Source organism: Protopterus annectens, chromosome 2.part1, assembly GCF_019279795.1.
Source record: "Protopterus annectens isolate FY-2018-M chromosome 2.part1, PAN1.0, whole genome shotgun sequence".
Classification (NCBI taxonomy): Eukaryota; Metazoa; Chordata; order Ceratodontiformes; family Protopteridae; genus Protopterus; species Protopterus annectens.
This window is the reverse complement of record NC_056729.1, coordinates 582,628,194-582,649,241: the sequence shown is the minus strand read 5'-3', so window position 1 is coordinate 582,649,241 and position 21,048 is coordinate 582,628,194. Positions and strand designations below refer to the sequence as shown.

Sequence of the window (21,048 nt, the reverse complement as noted above, 5' to 3'; positions counted from 1 at the left end):
CCTGGTTATTGAACTAGCTGAGTCGCCCCTACAGTCCATGTCACAGGTGGACAGGCATACATTCTCTGTGAGGATGGTCACCTTGAAAGTGGTCTCTAATACTACCATGTGCCTCCTCTCGCAGGCTACCGTGGGAGCAGCTAGGGCAGCTGGGTCCAGCGTTGCCATGAGGCGTCACTCATGGCTCAGATTGTGTCAGTTCATGGACCCCTTTAAGGTGACTTTTGCGAATGCCCCTTATGACGTCTCTTCCCTATTTGGAAAGACCGTCAATGACACTTCGGTCCAGAGTGAGAAGGACAGGAAGACGCCATCTGCCATCGGGATCCGCTTCTCGAACCCTCAAAGATCCTTTTCTCAGAATCAGTGAGGACAAAAGAAGATGTGGTTCTGGAAGTCTCAGTATTCCCGGGATACTCAGGGCTCTTCTTCCTCTAGAGGCAGAGTGGGACCAGACAGACACTGGCCCAGAGGCAGAGGGGGTCCGAGGAATTTGGGGTCTTGAGAACCTTTCTCAGACAGGCCTGCGCAGCAGCCCTGAGGGGTCTCCCAACTGCTCTGCTCTGGAGGCAGTCTGGGGTCGCCTGTTGTTGCACCTGATGACATGGGAGTCTGTTATCAGACCATTGGGTGCTTCAGATAAAATCCAGAGGTTATTCAATTTCATTTGTGGTTCCTCCCACTCCATCCAAACACCTCCCAGACGTACCACCCATGCAAAGGGAGGCAGCAGCACTAGAGGTAATCAAGCTGCTAAACGAGCGAGCCATCGAACCCGTCCCCCAAGATCAGTTCAGATCAGGCATCTATTCCAGGTTCTTTTTGGTGCCAAAAAAGATGGGGGACTTAAGGCCCATTCTGGACCTGTCAACCCTGAACCTGTCAGTTGCCAAAGAGAAGTTCCGGATAGTCACGTTACAGTCCATCCTGCCTTACCTGCAAGAGAGCAACTGGATGTGCTCGATAGACCTCCAGGATGTTTACTATCACATAAAGATGCACAGAAGCTCCACTTCTGGCTAGGGGCCAATCATTACCAGTTTTGAGACCTCCCCTTTTGTCTCACCACAGCCCCCAGGGTGTTCACCAAGGTAATGGAGGTGGTAGTGGCTCACCTGGGGCTTCAGGGATTCCAGGTCTGCCCTTACTTGGACAATTGGCTCCTTGCTGCTCCCACCAAGCATCTCTTTGCCAGACCAGAGACTATTTCCTACGTCTTGCACACCATCTAGGAATTTCAGTCAACACAGCCAAATCTCTCCTAAACTCTGTCCTGGTTATAGAATATATAGGAGCATGGATAGACACTTTGCAGACAAAAGTCTTCCTGACCTTACAGAGAATTCGAAGCTTACGGATGCATGTCGCCTTCATCTATCAGTTCCATCTCCCTATGGCGGAGTTTGTTTTACGGGCCCTAGGTTCTATGGCAGCAACGATTATGCTTCTACCATATGCTCAATTACATACGTGAGTACTACAGTGGACTCTAGCAGTGCAGTGGTCTGTGTTGGATCTTCCATTGACACATCCGGTACACATAAGCAAAGTTTGCAGATTGTCCCTCCTTTGGTGGATGCATTCTTTGGAAATACTAGAACGACCTTTTGTCACAACTCCTGCCCAAGCCACAGTGACCATGGACACCTCCCAGCTGGGGGGGGGGGGGGGGCATTGCTCAGGAAGGACAGTTCAAGGCATGTGGTCCCCGATCAAGACCAGTTTGCATATCAATGTTCTAGAGATGAGGGCAGTCCTTTTAGCGTTGCAGGCCCTTCATGCCTTTCTCCCTCTAGGAAATAATGCAATTCATTCAGACAACATGTCTGTGGTCTCGTACATCAACAAGCAGGGAGGGACCAGATCTTACCCCCCTCTTTCGCAAGGCCATGACAGTTTGGGAATGGGCGATCTCCACCAGTCGTTTTCTGATAGCAACGCACATTCCAGGATGGTCCAACATACTGGGGGACAAACTAAACTAGACTATTCTGATGCCTTATAAGTGGTCTCTGAATCCTTCAGTAGCGGAACAGATCTTTCTGTTGTGAGGTCGGCCTTGCTGCAACCTCTTTGCATCTCCTTCCAACAGAAAGTGCAGCGAGTTCTTCGCTCTGAGCCCCCTGCTGGGGGAATCCCCCAGAGATGCTCTACTCCATGCTTGGCCTTCCAGTCTTCTGTTTGCTTACCCTCCTTTATATCTTATCCCAAAGTTCCTGCAGAAGGCACGTTGACTGAGGAGCAAAGTAATCCTCATTGCCCCATTTTGGCCTCGCCAGGTATGGTTTCCCTTCCTCTGGTCTCATCTTCTAGGTCCTCCTTGGATCCCCCATCCAGATCACATCTGTCACCCCTCGAGGGTCCCTCATCCGAACCTGGACAGTGAAGCTCACGGCTTGGCTGGTCCAGTTCCCTTAATTGCTAGGACTCTCAGTTTGTCTTCTTCGGTAAAGACTATTCTGGTGGCAGCCCATAAATCATCCCCCAGGAAGATTTACCATAGGAAATGGAAGTGTTTTTCCATTTGGGCTTCTCAAAGGGATTTAGACCCTTTCACGGCTCCAGTTCCGGATATCCTTGATTTTTTGGTAAACATTTTTCAACACTGGGCTAGCTCGTCTACAGTGAAAGTTCAGCTGGCTGCCATTTCTAATTTCCACATTGGTGAGAACATGTCTTCTTTGGCTTCTTCCAGATTTTGCAAAGCTTTTATCAAAGGTATATTTCTCTTATGTCCTCTGGTCAAGCATTCTACACCCCCCCCATGGGACCTTACTAGCCATCACCTCGGCTAGGGGGATCTCAGAACTTCAGGCATTGTCTGTCAAGGTTCCATATATGGTTTTCCATAAGGACAAGGTTTCTGTTCGTGCCAATCCCTCCTTTCTTCCAAAAGTGACATCTGAGATCAATATCAATCAGACTATCAATTTACCTGTTTTCTTTCCAAATTTCAAAAGTAAAGCTGAATACAAGTTGCATTTGTTAGATGTTCATAGACAATTACGTTTCTATTTACACAGAACCAAACCCTTTTGCAAATCTGACCAGTTGTTTGTGTCCTTCTCTAAACCTTTTTTTGGGTAAACCCATTTCCAAGGTGACCATTGCTAGACAGATTTCTCTCTGCATCCTTCAGATTTACAAGGACAAAGACTTGTTTCCTCCGGGTCAGGTTAGAGCTCATTTCACAAGGTCCATGGCTACTTCCGCGGCTTGGTATCCTTAGATGACATTTGTTCTGCAGCTACTTGGTCCTCATCTCATACCTTTATTTATCACTATAAATTGGATTTGATACCTAGAGGGAGAGCCCGAAGCAAAAGCAGTTCGCAAGTGTTGTTGGCCGACTCCTGAGATTTTCAAATCCGAATTTCAGAACCGAAGTCTTCATTAAAGCTAAGTACCCTGTTGGGGAAACTTTTTTCTTCCTCCAGACCGATGTCAGAAAAAGTTAACAATTGTATTTCTTGTGGGAAGCAAATACCTCATAAGGATTTTCACTCTTACTGTATTCCTTGCCTAGGCCCTGATCACAACGTTGCTAGCTGTCTGTTTTGTGCTAGATTTAACCAACACACTATTAGCGTCGGTTCGATTTTGCATTTCATTACTTTGGCCGAAGATTCAATTATATGATGCCGTCGGACCAGCCGACAACCAGAGTTTACAAAAAACGCAAGGACAAGGAAAAGGATAGGCAGCCGAGGTCCAAAACCAACGACGAGGCCTCTGCTAGGCTGGTTCGCCGGTTCTCAGTGAGGCGCTTTCGCAGCCCCTGGCACCCGCTACCTCAGAGCCACAGGCCGCTTCCGACTCCCACGTGGAGCCGACTGGGCCTCTGGATACTCATGGTATTGGACACTCAGAAATCATTCCCTCAGATGGGTCCGGAGCCGCTGAGCAGGCATCGGCTTCTGAGGGTGTCTTCAGACCTACACAACTATATATTAAGCCATCTTCAGCTTCAAAGACAAAGACTAAAGCAGCTCTAAAGACAAAGAAACAAGTACAGCATTCTCCTACTCAGACTTCCATGCCTAAAAAACAGATGCTCAGAATGGCCGAAGACCTAATTACTTTGATCAGGGGCTCCCATCCCCCTCCTCTGAACAGGATTACTCCATGCTTCCCTATGAGGATTCTGATGCTGAAGAATCCATTCCTTCAGCCTCTCCTCCTGAGGATTATTCTTTTGGGGAAACCCTGCATACCATGAGGGAGCATTTCCACTGGGAGAGCCAAGATTATTCTGAATCTAAGAAAAGACTCAAAAGTCTTTCTGCTACTTCCTCAGCACAGACCCCTTGCTATTCCACCTGTTCTAGACATTGTAGATGATGTATTTTCAGAGTCCGGCCTGTCCTCTGACTCTTTGCCCCCTGCACCTGCTAAGCCAGACAGATACTACAGGGTCCCAGATTCTCATAAATTCCTATATAAAAACCCCGCTGTTGACCCAGAAACTATATCTCAGGGTCCCAAAGGGGTTAAAGCTTACACTGCAAAAAACCCTGTCCCCTCTGATAGGGATTCTGGGGCTGTAGACAGATGGGGGAAAAATGTCTACACTTCTGCTACCCTGGCTGTAAGGGCTTTAAATTGTCAGTTTCATATGCTTAAATATCAGCAATATTTAATGTCACTGCTTAAACAGAAGTTGTTGACAAACACTGAATGTTCAGAGAACAAGGAATTGCAGGATTTATTGCATGCAGCTGAACAAGTGGGAAAGCATACTTTGCAATGTGGTTATGATTCACTGGAGGCCTCTTGCAGGGCCGCTGTTACAGGTTCTGTTATTAGAAGGCATGCTTGGTTAAAGGAACAGAATCTGCCTGATCATGTTAAAACAAAATTATTAGATGCACCATTACAACATGATACTTTGTTTGGTACTAAAGCAGAAGAGGTGTTGAACAAAATGGAGGATAAAGCAAAATCCATGCAGACAGTCAAGGATTTTTTACAGGTACAGCCACCCAGGTTTAGCAGGAACTGGCCTTCTAAAAATTGGTCCTTTCCAGTGTCAGACAGACCACAAAGAGGCAGATACAGGTATCCCAGAGGCAGATCTCAGCCCCAAGGCTCATACAGGCATAAACAATGGGGTGCTCCTTCCTCCAAAAGCGGAAAAGACAAATCACAACCTTACAGGAAAAAGTCCCAATGACTTTCCTCTACCAGATCCAAGCACTTTTCTTTTGGCAGCCCCCTTAGGGGGAAAACTAGCACTTTTTTCATCAAATTGGCAAATGGTTACCCAAGACAAATGGTTCCTGAACATAGTGTCCCAAGACTACAGGTTCCATTTTCACACTCTACCAAGGTCAAAAGGTATGCCAGACCTGCCACACAATCAATGGGCAGAGGCACAAAAATAAATTACAGCCCTCATGGACATGAGGGCCATTCAGCAAGTAAGTACCACAACAAGAGCAGGGGCAAGGATTTTACTCCAGACTTTTCGTAGTACCCAGAAAGGACAAAACCTGGAGACCAATACTGGGCCTGTCTATTATAAATACGTTTCTGGAAGTTCCAAAATTTAAGATGTTGACTCTACAGCAGCTACTGCCCATGCTGGGCAAGAAGGCTTGGCTCGTAACTTTGGACCTAAAAGAGGCATACCTACATGTTCCAATCGGACAATCTTGCGGAAGATACCTCAGATTCACAAGTCAATGCAGAGCCCCCCAATGTGACCCATAGTGGATGGAGGAGGATGGTGCACGGAACATCTTTCCATTTATGTGGAAGGTAAACTGGGGCCCTTAGTGAGAGAGATTTCCACCATCCTAAAGGATACTACACAGTTTATTGATGATTTGAATAAATATGGAGATAATGTGGATACAGTGGATATACTGATGGTGACCATGGATGTACAACGTTTATTTACTTCCATAACGAATGAGTATGGCATGGAAACCATAAGAGCACTTTTAAGTATGCATAGTATGTTTGACAGTAGTGAGGTTATTTTGATATGTACTTTGCTTGAGCTGATTCTTTCGAACAATGTATTGATGTATGAAGAACAAATTTATTTGCAGCGATGGGGTGTCACTATGGGCACCCCTTGCGCTAATTCCTATGCAAATTTGGTGGTACACTTTTGGGAGACACAATGTTTGTTTACTAGTGATTTTTGTACCCATATAAAATTTTATAGACGTTTCGTGGATATTTTTATGCTGTGGGATGGGGGGATACCCCTCCTTAATGAATTTATTACATATTTCAGAAATACAACAGATTTTTTGAAGTTTGTAGCTATGTATTCATTTGAAACCCTGGATTTTTTGGGATGTGAAAATGTATAAGGATAATCTGGGGAAAATAGCTACAGGCTTGTTCCGTAAGGAATGTTGGCGCAATGACTTGTTGGATCATAGCAGCATGCATCCTAAACACATTTTCCCTAACATTATGAAGGGTCAGTTGAATAGGGTGAAGAGGCTTTGTGGAGATAGATCTGTTCTACAACAGGAAGTAAATACTTTGGAACAGTTATTTTTAGATAGAGGTTACAGAGGGTCTGATTTTTCTAGGAAAAGGGGGTCAGATTTTTCTAGGTTAAGGGATGAAATTATCAATGAGGGTGAGTTACTCTGACAGTGATAACTTACCACATAGATGTACCACACGATGTGAAGGAAAATATGGAACTTGTTTAGTAACTAGATATACTACAGATAATAAGAGGGTACATGAAATTATTAAAAGAAATTGGCATTTTCTTATGGCGGATTGAGATTCTATGAAATTGGTTGGAGAACAGCCTAAGTTTATATATAAGAACAATCAGAATATGAAACAGATATTATGCGGTAATAGAACTTGCACTTTAACTCAAGAGGGAGAACCTGGTACTTTCCCTTGTAAGAAGTGTAAGATATGTAGTAGTATGACACGAGTTCAAAAGTTTAAGTATCCAACTCTTCTTCTTCTTCTTCTTTCGGCTTTTCCCAGTTAGGGGTCGCCACAGCGGATCACCTGTCCGCTCATGATTGGCAGTGAGGTTTTACAGTGTCGAGTTGCCAGCCCGGCGCCCAACCTTCCACAGAAGGCACACACACACACAGCACTCACACCTAGGGCCAATTTAGAGTGTCCAATCCACCTACTGCATGTCTTTGGGATGTGGGAGGAAACCGGAGCACCCGGAGCAAACCCACGCGACCACAGGGAGGACATGCAGACTCCGCACAGAAGGCACCCCAGCCGAGGATCGAACTGGAGAACCTCTTGCTGTGAGGTGACAGTGCTAACCACTGCACCACCATGGCCGCCCTCCTTTAAGCATCCAACTCTGTTATGAATTTGAACCAAGATTTCATGCCTCCTGCAATACTACTAACCTCATTTACCTGGCTACATGTGATGGGTGCAGCTGTTTTTATGTTGGCAAAACCACAAAACGTTTTAGGGATAGAGTGTACCACCATTTATATGATATTAAGCATAGGAATTTATGCAATGCTCTAGCCAAGCACATAGTAGAATTTTCACTACATACATTTAGTTTTAGTTTTACAAACTGTTGCAATGAATAAGAGAGGTGATGATAATTTTATTGAACCCATGGAATTGAAATGAATTTTTAAGCTACAAGCACACATCTATCCTGGTTTGAACAGTAGCATTTGTATTAAACCGGAGTTGGATGCACGGCGCTTTAAGTTAATGGTTTTAGCCTTTTATGTGGAGGGTAATTAATGTCAGTTGTTCTATTATTTAATTGTTTAATTATTTAATTGATACTTGGACTGTGATTTTGCTGCTATAATGTTTTGTATTGGGGCATTGTTTTAAGGATCTGAAGAAGCGTAGAGTGTCTACATGAAAGCGCTTGTCGTATGCAATACATTGGATTTTTTATCACACTGGAAGCCGTGGTGGTTTTGTTAAGTCTTTGTTCATTTAGTAAAATATCTGAAAGATTCAAAAAGAGGTCAGGATTATAACATGTATTCATAATAAACTATTTCAAATTTGCTGGTCAGTAGTATGTTCTTTCTGAAAATGTATAGTGACAGGGATATATGTATAAAATATCTCTTATGTTTTTGAATACTTTTGTTTTCCTGTCTCATGGTTTGCCCTGTGCATATTTTCCCCACAGGGGCACCTAAACCAGCTAGCCAGTGTGTTCATATAAGCAATTTGTTTAATGTAGACTTGTTTTATGATTTATGATATGTCTTATTCATTTTGTAAGTTTAACACTTTTTTAATTACTTGTAAATTTCTTTTTTACTAACAAGTATTCATGAATGCAGAGGTTAAAATATTATAGCACTTAACCATTAGTATCCTGAGCAGACTTATAAAGGTCACTGAGGACAATGCCCATTCTGTTGCTGTAAGTAAGACATTTATTTCACTGTAAATTCATTTGGTTAAGATTAAGAAGGATGATTTGTTTGTGTTTGTTTCAGATATTACCCTTAGGTTAAAGATTAAGGTCTCATGATCTGTGTTAATTGCAGATGGTATAGCCTTGGTAGTGGGGCAGAAGGCTCCTAGGTTTTGTCAGTACTTTTACCTGGGTTTGTTGTTTTACCAAATTGCTACAAGCACTTTAATTTTAAAGCACTGTGACAGAAATTAAGGGAGAGATATAAGAAATTTCCTTTGTACTATTTCTTCTGTATTGTTTTTATTACCAAAATCAAGTTTAAGCATATTCATTTCATGTTGAATACTTTGCCTTCCTATTCAGTGTTTGATGATTAAAATCCCCATGAAAGTTTCCCCATTAGAATTTTATTTATTTTGTTTTTACATACTAGTGTTTAGTTAGGAGTCTTCTTGTTCTGTAAGCAACATAGACTGTGTGCAGTAGGTTACTCCAGTGTTATTCTCTTTGCCATTGATACTGGTGGTTGCATGAGCAATTTGTTGACCTGATTTATTTTCCTGGCTTCTGGACTTTGGGTGCTCATTTACAAACACTGCAACACCAGTACCAATTCTCATCAGCTCTAGAACAATGAAATGAGACAAATGCTAGAATCCGTAGTCAAAGATTAAAGCAGAAAATAAGATCTAAAGTAGTTGACTTAATTTGGTTTTCAACCTGTGGGCATTCGGATCCGAATCGGATCTGAGACTGCCTCATCACTAGCATCTGATCCGAGCTCCAAGCTCCTCCCCTTGCCCATAATGCTCCCGTCTTCTTCCTTCCCTCAGATCTTGTTTGCCACTGAAAAGCTATGCATAGTGGTCGCTGAGCTCCAGGTTTTTTTTGGGTAAGTTTACTGCCTTTTCCCTTTCAGGTGTGAGAGTAGGTTCTTCCCTTTCTTAACCTTTAACCTCCCTATCACCGCATTGTCCGTCGGTGTTTTCTAAGTTAAAATAAATAATAAAGTAAGTAGTAGTTTTCCCTTTGGCCTTCCCGCTCCCTCTCCTCTTTAAGCGTGTGTGTGTGTGTGTGTGTGTGTGTGTGTCTGTCTGTCTGTGGAGATTTGTGGAGTTTTTGTAGTGTCCTAAGATGGCTGAGACCCCCAAGCCAGTCTTTAGGAAGTGCATGGAGTGTGGCCATAAACTCTCCCCAGCCAATGGCCACACTCTGTGCGTAGTGTGTTTGGGCGTGGCCCACTTACTTACCTCCTGCCCTATCTGCACTAGCTTCATCCCGCAGGCCCTGAAGGACAGGAGGGCCAAGTTAATCATGAAGGGCTTGCTTTCTTCATCGAGGACAGCTGTTCCTGCAACTTCTTCTTCGGCAGCATCTTCCCCTGCTACTTTTACTTCTTTTTCGCCCCTGGGACTCAAACTCCTGCCACGAGGTCTGGGGATGGAGATAAATGCAGGAAAGACAAATTTAGAAAAAGGTCTCTGGACTGCTCGGCTCCAGTGGGGCCTGCAGCTAAAGCTAAGACTCCACTTTGGCCTAGTACTCCTCTGCTCCATTCCCAGGTTCTCCCCGGAACTGGAGACATTTAGGCCATCCTCAAGGGCTTCCCCTCACCAGTGCCCCAGCCTATGTTGGTAGCTTCATCTTCCCGGTCAGTCTGTAGTCTTAGTGAGGCTGAGATGGACAGGATGATGCAGAAGTTCATCTGCACCCAGATCCAGATGGGAGTCTTGCCAGCCCTCTCTCCCTCCAGAGCAGGGAGCTTACAACCTTTCTTCACCCCTATAACTCCTTCTGCAGTCTGACTGTCTGTTTTGGAGTATTTGGATCCGAGGGCCCTCGGGGTCAGAGAGTCGGCACCGACGGTACCCTGTACCTCGACGCCGGCCATTGCCTTGACTGTGTTGGATCCGACCGGATCGGATCCGAGCTCTCAGAGCTGTAGCCTCAGCATCCAATCCGAGGGGATACTGTTGGCTCCAAGCTTTTCAGAGCCCAGTCTCCCACTCAGCATCTCTGCTCCCACAGTCGCGGCTCCAACGTTGAATCTGAGGGGAGCAGCTCTTCTGCTCTTTTCTCAGGACGTCCACTTTCCCTCGGCCTTTGCTGTGGTGGAGAGGGTCCTCTCTAGTGCATCTAGACCTCTTACCATCTCGTCCTCAGACTGCATACCGACTTCCTTGGCTCTGGGTATGGCCCCAATTCTCCTGTCTTCTCAGGGACAGTCCGTGCTTGATTTGCTGCAGGGAGCTCCCATTCGAGAGCAACTTGTTTATGAGTCCCTTCCAGAGAGTCCCACTGAGAAGGCTCCTCACATATGGACGTGCAAAAGGAGGCACCTGGAGTCCTCTCCAGAGTCCCTCATGGATGACACCAACTTGGAGGAGGGGAAGGTTCCCCCACATCACCCCCCCAAAGATGTCTCTTTTGGAGACATCATGGAACTCCTTCACCAAAGGGGGGGGTCCACCCAAAAACCAACCCCAGATGAGTCAGTGTTCCTAGAGGCATTTGGCACGGGCCCATCTATCTCCTGGGTGTCTCCTCCCACAAACCCACTTTGTAGACCTAATAACATCTCAGGCATGGAAGGAACCGGACACTGGAGCCTATTCCCACACATCCAGATAAAATACTCGGTCCCTCACCAGACAGGAATAACTGGATTTAGAGGTCCCCAGTAAACGCTATGATGGTAGCAGCCACAACAATGAGAGCTTACCCAGGAGAGCAATACGGTCCATCCTCCTCACCGGGAGTTGAGGACTGTTGACCATCTGGGGAAGTGGGTGTATGCTTCAGAACCTTTACCATAAGGCCGCTGAACAATATGACACATGTCATCTGACTGCAGCATGACTTGGTTAACGAAATGGCTGAGTTGCCCCTGGAGACCATGTCGGCGGAGGGCAAGAAGAAGTTCTCCGCACGAATGGCCACTCTAAAGGCAGTCGGCTGGGTCTCGCTTTGCCATGAGGCATCACACCTGGCTCCGGCTGTGTCAATTCTCAGAACCTTTCAGGGCGTCCTTTGCTAATGCCCCCTGTGATGTTTCTTCCCTGTTTGGGAAGTCTGTGCGTGAAACGCTGGTCCACAGAGAGCAGGACGGGAGGACACTGTCTGCTGTCGGGATCTGCTTTTCTGCCCTCAAAGATATTCTCTAGGAATCAGCAAGGAGCAAAGAAGGTGTGGTTCTGGAAATCTCAATTCTCCCGGGACACTCAGGACTCCTCTTCCCCCAGCGGCAGAGGGGGGTTATGATGGACACCAGCCCAGAATCAGAGGTGATCTGAGAAATTTTGGGTCTCGAGAACTGTTCTCTGACAGGCCCATGCAGCAGCCCTGAGGGGCTGCCTGACTGCTCGTCTCTGGAAGCAGTCGGGGGGTCGCCTCTCGCTACACGCAACGGAGTGGGAGTCCGTAAAAACAGACCATTGGGTGTTGCAAATAATATCCAGAGGTTATTGCATCCCATTCGTAGAGCCACCTCTCCCACCAAAACACCTCCCAGACGTTCCACCCGCGCAAAGTGAGGTAGCAGCACTGGTAATAGACAATTAAACGAGTCATCCAAACCGTCCCCCCAGACCAGTCTGGATTGGGCATTTATTCCAGGTTCTTTTTAGTGCCAAAGAAGATGGGGGACCTAAGACCCATTCTGGATCTTTCTACCTTGAACCTGTCTGTAGCCAAGGAAAAATTCCAGATGGTCACCCTTCGGTGCATCCTGCCCTACCTGCAGGAAAAGGATTGGATGTGCTCGATCGATCTCCAGGATGCATACTATCATATCACCATGAACAGGTGCACCCGCAGGTTTCTCCACTTCCGGCTGCGGGCCAGTCATTATCAGTTTAGGGCCCTCCCCTTTGGTCTCACCACGACCCCCAGGGTGTTTACCAAAGTGATGGCAGTAGTAGCGGCTCAGCTGAGGCATCAGGGAATTCAGGTCTTTCCTTACCTGGATGATTGGCTCTTTGCTGCCCCCACCAAGCATTTGCTGTGCCAAGCTAGGGTCTATTTCCTGGTTTTAGCAAACAGTCTGGGCATTACTATAAACCTCAGCAAATCATCACTGACTCCAGTCCAGACCCTAGACTTTATAGGAGATTGGTTGGACACCATACAAATGAAGGTTTACCACACCCCGGAAAGGGTACATGGTTTAAGACTTCATGTTTCTTACATTCTCCAGGCTAATCTTCCCTCATCAGAGACAGTTCTGCGAGCTCTGGGTTCCATGGCAGCTACAGTCCGTCTTCTACCCTGTACATGACTTCATATGCGAGTTCTGCAGTAGACACTAGCAGTACAATGGTCTCTATTAGGTCTACCTTTGTCCTATCTAGTTCAGATTTCCCAGGCTTGCAGAGAGTCTTTTCACTGGTGGATTCTCTCCCCTGACCTTGTCAAGGAACGTCCCTTTGTTTTGTCCTTTCTCACAACCACAGTGACCACGGACGCTTCCCAGCTAGTGTGGGGGGGCATTGCTCGGGAAGAACTGTCCAAGGCACGTAGTCCCTTTCCGAGACCAATTTGCATATCAGCGTCCTGGAGATGAGGGTGGTTCTTCTAGCGTTGCAGGCCCTTCATGCCCATCTTCGTCTAGGGACTATTGCTATTCAGTCAGACAACATGTCAGTAGTCTGGTATATCAACAAACAGGGTGGAACCAGATCTTTGTCGCAAAGCCATGAGTATGTGGGAATGGGTGATTTCCACCGGCCGCTTTCTGGTGGTAACGCACATTCCGAGAAGGTCTAACATTCTGTTGGACATGCTCAGCAGGACTATTCTGATGCCTTACGAGTGGTCTCTGAATCCTTCAATAGCGGAACAGATCTTCCTTAAGTGAGGTCGGCCTTGCTGTGATCTCTTTGCATCTCCTTCCAACCTATAATGCAGCAAGCTGTTCACTCTGAATCCCCCTCGGGGGGAAGCCCCCAGAGATGCACTGGTTCATGCTTGGCCTCCCGGTATTCTTTATGCTTGCCCCCCCCCCCCCCGTTACCTCTCATTCTGAAGTTTCTTCAGAAAACTCGCAGGTTAGGGAGCACAGTAATCCTCATTGCCTCATTCTGGCCTCTCCAAATCTGGTTCCCCTCCCTTTGCTCTCATCTGGCAGTTCCACCATGGATCTTGGATCCGGTTCTGGATCTCATTTCGCATCCCTCAGGGATTCCTCACCCAGACCTGGATAGTCTGAAACTCACCGCTTGGCTGCTCGAGTTCCATTAATGATTAGGACTCCCGGTTTATCCACTCCGGTTAAAACCATTTTGGTGGCACCTCACAAGTCTTCTACCAGAAAAAATATATCATAGCAAGTGGAAAACGGTTTTCTGTATGGGCCTCTCAATGGGACCCTAGATCCATTTACAGCTCTGGTTTTGACTGTTCTGGAATTTCTAGTGGGTATCTTTCACCAAGGTGCTAGTTCTTCTACCGTTAAAGTCCAACTGGCTGCCATCTCTAACTTCCATGTCGGGGAAAACATGGCTTCCCTAGCTTCTTCCAGACTTTGCACGACCTTCCTTAAAGGTACCTTTCTTCTAAGATCCCCGTTGAAAGATCCTACACCTCCATGGGACCTCACCTTTGTACTTCAGGCTCTAGTCTCCCTTCCCTTTGAGCCAGTGGCATCACTAGATTTACAATTCCTGTCTTGGAAAGCTGCCTTTTTGGTAGCTATCACTTCTGCTAGGAGGGTATCGGAACTTCAAGCATTGTCCATTAAAGTTCCTTTATTTTATTTATTTTATTTATATTTGTTGAACGGGAGTGTCCGACTGGACGTAGGTCCATTTTCAGCAGAGGCCCGGGGAGAAAAACTCCACAGTTAAAACAAACAGACAGTAGTTACATTGGATTATATAGCGATTAACAATTTTCATAGCAATTACTTACAACATATTTACAGATGAAGAACATAGTACATCAGTAGACAACTAGAATCTATCTGTGAAATACATAACAGACATTAACAAATGTTACAATAAGAAGTTCCTGCTGTATAATAAGTACTAGGTTTATGAGCATCTGAGCTTGCTATAATCAAGGTAGTTAGTGGAGTGGAAAGAAAGATAGTGGTTGGATGGGGTGGGTGAAATTAGAGTGGGAGTTGCAAGGGCATAGCCAGCATGTTTTTAGGTGTGCTTTTAGTAAAGTTTTGAAGTGGGTGCATGATGGTATGGAGGTAATTGTGGGTGGGAGGGAGTTCCATAATTTGGCTATGGCGTAAGAGAATAGTGCTTCACTAGCAGAGTTATTGGCTTTAGTGATCTGCAAGTGAATTTTGTTGCTGGATCTTAGTGGTCTGGTTGTACGATAGGGTTGGAGTAGTTTCTGGAGGGATGGGACATTTAGTGGATGGTTTACTAGTTTGTGGGCGAGTGAGAGTTGATACCATTGAAGGAGGTGAGGGAGTTCAAGCCAGCCCAGTTCAGCAAGTGAGAGACAGTGGTGACTACGGTAGGATGCCCCTGTGGCGAATTTGGCGATTTTGTTGTAGCAGGTCTCTATCTTGTTTAGATCGCATTGCCTTAGGTTGGTATATATTGGAGAGGCATAAAGTAGGGTGGAGATAAGGTGGGAATTTACTATTGAAATCTTTGCTGCTTTGGTGAGAAGTTGCTTATTTCTGTATAGCGCTCCTAGCTTTTTGTGGACTTTTTTTATGGTCATGGAAATGTGAATGCCAAATTTTAGTTTATTGTCTATTTCCAATCCTAGCAATTTGGTGTGTTCAGTTGGGTATATAGTGGTGTTGTCTTTTGCTGTGATGTTAAAGTGAGAGTTGTTTTGAGTATGTTTGGTGGGTTGGAAGATGAGTAGTTTAGTTTTGTTTGGGTTGAGTATTAATTGGGCATTGGATAACCAAGTTTCAATAGAGGAAAAGCTTTCCTGTGTGACTTTTTGCAGTTTTGGTAGGGACTGGGCTGAGCAGATGATGGTTGAGTCATCTGCGTATTGTATGAGTGTGCCATGTTTGGTGGCAGAGGCTAGGTTATTGGTGAAAACAGAGAAGAGTAGGGGTCCAAGGATGGATCCTTGGGGAACCCCTATGGAGACAGGTAGTTGGGGAGATATGTCATTCTGCCATACAATGGATTGTTGGCGGTCAGACAGGTAACTCTGAAACCAGTTGATGACTGATTGTAAGAAGGATAGGTTATTGAGGACAGAGATAAGTTGTTTGTGTGGGACCATGTCAAATGCTTTAGATAGGTCTAGGAAAGTAGCAGAGGAGAGATAGCCATTGTTTTTATGCTGAAGGATAGTGTTAGTAAAGGAGAGTAAGGCAGTGGTGGTGCTATGGTTTGGTCGGAAACCATGCTGAGTATTGGAAAGGAGGTTGTTAGTAAGGAGGTAGTCTGAGACCTGAGAGTGTATGCATCTCTCTAGTATTTTGGAGAGTGAAGAGAGAATAGCTATGGGGTGGTAATTGGTTAGTTCTGTGGAGGGTCCGCCTTTGTGGAGGGGAATTATATGTGATACTTTCCACAGTGTAGGAACGTAACTTTCTGACAGAGATTGGTTAATCAAGATGGATACTGGGTAGGTCAGAGCATCAGCTGCGATTTGTAGGTATTCACTTGGGAGGTTGTCTGCTGCTAATTTGGTGGGCTTAAGTTTAGTTAAGAGTTTTTTTATGTTGGAGGTAGGTACAGGAGAAAAAGAGAAGGCAGCGGGGAGATTACTAGTTGAAGGTGTGGGTTGGAGGGGAGGGGGGTTGTGTTGTTTAGCTAGTGATAGTATGGTTTGTGTGAAGTGTGTGTTGAATGAGGTAGCAATATTTTCTGAGGAGTGAGCGATGTTAGGAGGAGGGGTACTAACTTTACCTGGGTGGAGGATGGAGTTTGTGGAGGACCAGAATTGTTTGGGGATGAGTTAGGAGGAGTCTAGGGCAGACTGGTAGTACTGGAATTTGTCCTGTTTTATTAGCTTTTTTACTCTATTGCGTAGTTCTAGGAATTTCTGTCTAGTTGAGGGGGTTTTGGTTTTGCGCCAGTGCTCCCAGGCTTTATCCCTGTTTTTCATTTCTGACTTAGTGGTTTTCTGTAGCCATGGGGAGGGTTGTGCTTTGATTCTGGAAAGTCTTATGGGGCATGGTAATTAAGGATGCTCAGGAAGGTAGAATTAAAAAATTCAACTGCATCATCAAGACTGAGGTACTTTAGAGGATGCCAGTTACATTCTTTCAGGGATGAGATGAATGTGAGTGGGTTAAAGTTTAGTTTTTTACGTATTTGACGGTAGATGACAGGTTTAGCTTGGTATAGGTATTTTTTGAGTAGGAATGTTGGGGAGTGATCACTGAGGCTATCTGATAAGCAGCCTGTTATATATGACTGGGGGCTCTTACTGACTAGTATCCAATCCAGGGTAGTGTGCTTGCTGGAGTTTTTATTTATCCTGGTTGGCGAATGGACTAGTTGGGTGAAGCCATAAAGGTTTACATGATGGGTTGGATGGTTGCCAGAACAGGATTGCCAGTCAATATTGAAATCACCTAAAATGATAGTTTCTTGTGGGAGATGGTGAGTAGACCAGCTGAGGAGGTTTTCTAGTGGAGGGATGTTTTGGCCAGGTGGGAAGTAGCATCCAATTATGTTGATGGTTTTGTTTTGGTTTATTTTGAGGTTGGTATATATTATTTCTTCATTGCCTATTTGTGGAGCTGATGATTTTAAGATCTGGATGTTTAGATGCTGTTTAAATATTATAGCTACACCGCCTCCTTTCTTGTTTAGCCACCACATGGTTTTTCATAAGGACAGGGTTTTCCTGCGCACTAATCCTTCCTTTCTTCCCAGGGTGGCTTCAGAAACCAATATCAATCAAACTATCAGTCTTCCTGTTTTCTTTACAAATTTTCAAAATAGTGGTGAATACAAGTTACACTTGTTGGATGTACATAGGCAACTGAGGTTTTATTTACACAGAACAAAATATTTTTGCAAATCTGATCAGTTTGTCTCCTATTCAAAACCATTTCTGGGCAGGTCAGTTTCTAAAGTGACCATTGCTCGCTGGATTTCCCAATGTATCATTCAAGCATATTCTAATAGAGGCATTTCTCCTCTGGGTCAGGTGAAAGCCCACTCCACTAAGTCCATGGCCACCTCAGCGGCTTTTCGATCTAAGATGTCGCTGGATGACATTTGTTCTGCAGCTACTTGGTCCTCATCTCATACCTTCATATCTCATTACAAATTGGACATGGCAGTAGGGCATCCTTTGGCTCCATGATGCTCCAGAGTATCCTTCCATGAGGGCCACCCAGTTGCTGGTAGCTGGGGACTCTGTACCACAGGTTGAAGGCCAAATGAAGTGAACTACTTTAGATAAAGAAGTTATGTACTCACCATAACATTCCATCTGAGTAGTTGTACTTCATTTGTCTTCAACCATCCCCCCTCCTTCTCCCTGACCTTGTCACTATTGTTCTAACATTGTATAGGGGAGAAGAGCACTACAGTGGCTCTCCTGGTTATACTTGGCCTAGTTTTTAGGAGCCATTAGTGGTAAAGTCTGATTGGGTTGGGCTTATGTTTTTCTTGAGCAGCAAACTCGATCTGAAGGAAGGAAGGAGACAGGGGAGCATTATGGGTAAGGGGAGGAGTTTGGAGCTTGGATCAGATGCTAGTGATGCGGCCATCTCGGCTCCGATTTGGATCCGAATACCCACAGGTTGAAGACAAATGAAGTACATCTACTCAGATGGAACGTTATGGTGAGTACATAACTTCTTTTTTGGCTGGATGGATATCCTTATTTAATACGAGTTTATCATGCATGTTATGCTCTGTCTCTTGAACATAAGTACATCTCTTCTGGCTGTCTTAAGTTTTAAATCTGCATTTTTTATAATGTGTTGTCTAATATATGATGAAAGAGGTCTTTGGACCACCCCACTTATTCTCTTAAAAGTTAAATATAAAAAGATATGTGTGTGTGTGTGTGTGTGTGTGTGTGTGTGTGTGTGTGTGTGTGTGTGTGTGTGTGTGTGTGTGTATGACGGCCTGTAGTAATGGGCTTTGGTGTTTTGCAACCAGCTCGAAAAAGTGCTTTATTGTTGCCTTGCGCAATATTCTACAATGAAAGGATACGTGGCATTATTTCATATTCATGTTGTGTTAACTAATTGACATTTTAATATGGAGGATTAAAGCTGTGAGCTATTGATTTAGCTTTGTTGTATAGCCTTAGATTTGATTGCATTATTTTCTGGTTGTCTCATATGTAACTCTGAGCAAGTCACTGAACCAGATGATGCACTCATGTTGCAATGAAAAGAAAGTTTGCTTTTTTATTTACTTGCTTAACAAATAAAATACAAATAAAAAATAAAAATAGGTGCTTGCATACCGAACATGTACTTGATTATGTATATTCATTTATTTATCTACATAGGTCAAGTGTGGTATTTGAACATATTGCAGAGGATCACAACAACTACAGGACAACCATACAATCCTTGTACCACACACTCACATATAGGCATGAAGTTTTTTTTTATTCCTAGAATTTTAAAATCAGGTCATTCAGGTATTTCCTAAGCACACCTTAATATACCAGTGGGTATGTGTTGTGTTCTCTTGCAGTTATTTAACTTCTGCCAATGTTTCATATTTGCAAGTGTCCTTCATTCATCTGCTAACATTTTTTTTTCTTTCTAACAGGCTCTTTTCCAGTCTGGCTGGTGTTGTTGCTCTGTGCCCTAATGATTATCGTTGTAATCATCCTCTTGCAACATGCCTTCCCAGAGTTCTTGTAAACTGGAGCATTCAGGTGTGCACCTATGCACTTTCACGTACTCCCCTGTATCCTTCAGTTCTGGATACAGATGAAAAACACAGGTGTGCAGTACAGTGGAGTTTGAAGAATCTGGAATGTTCATGTAACTGATCTTACAAGGACTGCAGCATTCATACCCATAAATAAGCTCGTGTGGGAGGTGGGGTGCAGAAATTAAGTGTTCCTTTGTTTTGAAGTCACTTTTAAAGTTGTAATATTTTAATTGGCAAATTGCTTCCAGAACTCTTTAAGATTGCAGAGTTGTTTGAACCAATATTGATACAGCATCTGCAACACTAAACATTGTTTTTTATTATTTTTAATCTTATAACAAGTTGTTTATATAATTTTAGTGAAGAAATCATGTTTTTTAGGTTATTTTTGCCTCCATGCCTGCTGACCATCTAGGCTCCCCCTACTGGACTTGGCTAATTCATTACTTTGTTTTGGGGATTCATCTAGTAAGAGACATCCAAAGGGGCTAACATTCACCTGTGCCTCACCAGCATATAAAGGCACTTCTGATGACCCTAACACCAACCTCTGTAGGGGAACATGCAGTCTGTACCCACATGGAGGCATACAACCGTGCAAGTGTACACTTTTGCAGACCCACTAGGAAGGCTACCACCATGCGAATTCCCACTGCTAGATTAGAATTTTTATCACTGTCCTTCAAGTGATTATGGCATTCATGGGCTCTTCCACCCACCTCATCCTCTTCCAAGATATGAATGCTAATCCTCCCCTGCCAGCTCTGCCAGCCACATGAGTCACTCTTATGGTATGCACTGTAGTCAAGGTTTTATTCTTCTGTATCACTGGAGTTAGCCAGCAAAGGAATCATGTACTGAAATAAATCTGCATCCCAGACAGTGTCCATCAAAAAAGGCGTACTAAGTCAGAGGTGAAATGTGGAATATGTAGTGTAAATTGTCCAGATGGAATGGTTATAATTACATTTCTTTAACGGGCATATTGTAAGATCTTATAACAAAAGTTTGAGAGTTGTTGTCCAGGGCTGTGTTTAGTACTTACTGCTGAAAGTCCACATTTAATCAATGCATTCTGGAGCTGTACCATTCGTATTCCACAGTTAAATTTGTGAATGTCTGCATACAAAAGGAGTTGCATCCTAAATGAAAAGCAAAGAAGAGGGGAGGGGCCTGTAGAGAGTATTGCAAGATACGTGACAATTTTAAAAATGGTGAGTTTATCTTTTGTCTCTAACTGTAAGGTAGGCATATACATGTTTTATTTGTGATGAATATCACCTTGAGTCTTCCCAGAAAAGAGGCCACTGACCTAGTGGGACTGACCTGGTCAACAAAGGGTAGGTAAACAAAATAAATAAATATTGTTACTGGCCAGTCCATATCCATTGAAAGAGACGCTTATTTTTTCAGAACAGAAAAGGCACCATTGTCAGGGCAAATTCTAAAACTGATTTTACATTTTTTGTTTAGGGTTGATTACATTGATGTATATGTACTGTCCATAACTGGAAATAAATTGTTAGAAAAAGTCCCATGTTTTGCCATGTGCTCTGTTTTGTAATATGAGCTGTTGCTTCCTTTATGAGACTGCTTGCATGTTTCAAACATAAAAGCAATCATTCAGTGTATTAATTTGTTAACTGGGTAAGTGAAGTAGTTTGTGTTATAGATGGCTTTGACCATAACCCTGTCAACCAGGTTAAGGACACAGTTTGACCTGTCAAGCAGCAAGCTTTTAGGAATGAGCTGGTGTAAATCTGCATGTCATGGAGACAGCAAACTCCAAACAGACAGTGACCACATGTTCAGATTGAAATCTGGAGATGTAAAACAGAAATCTTAACTACAGAGCCACCATACTGGATTTGACTACTTGTCTGATGTATT

At 44.2% G+C, this 21,048-nt stretch overlaps 1 protein-coding gene across 1 annotated transcript in view; it reads left to right on the top strand.

The window, feature by feature from the left end:
* The window catches only part of PREB (prolactin regulatory element binding), a 491,749-nt gene extending 471,059 nt beyond the window's left edge, over positions 1–20,690 (top strand). The window contains exon 9 of the mRNA XM_044062359.1: positions 19,051–20,690. Within this exon, the coding sequence (XP_043918294.1) occupies positions 19,051–19,145 (95 nt within the window). The 3' untranslated portion in view covers positions 19,146–20,690. The remainder of the gene's footprint in view (positions 1–19,050) is intronic.
* The last annotated feature ends 358 nt before the right edge of the window (positions 20,691–21,048 follow it).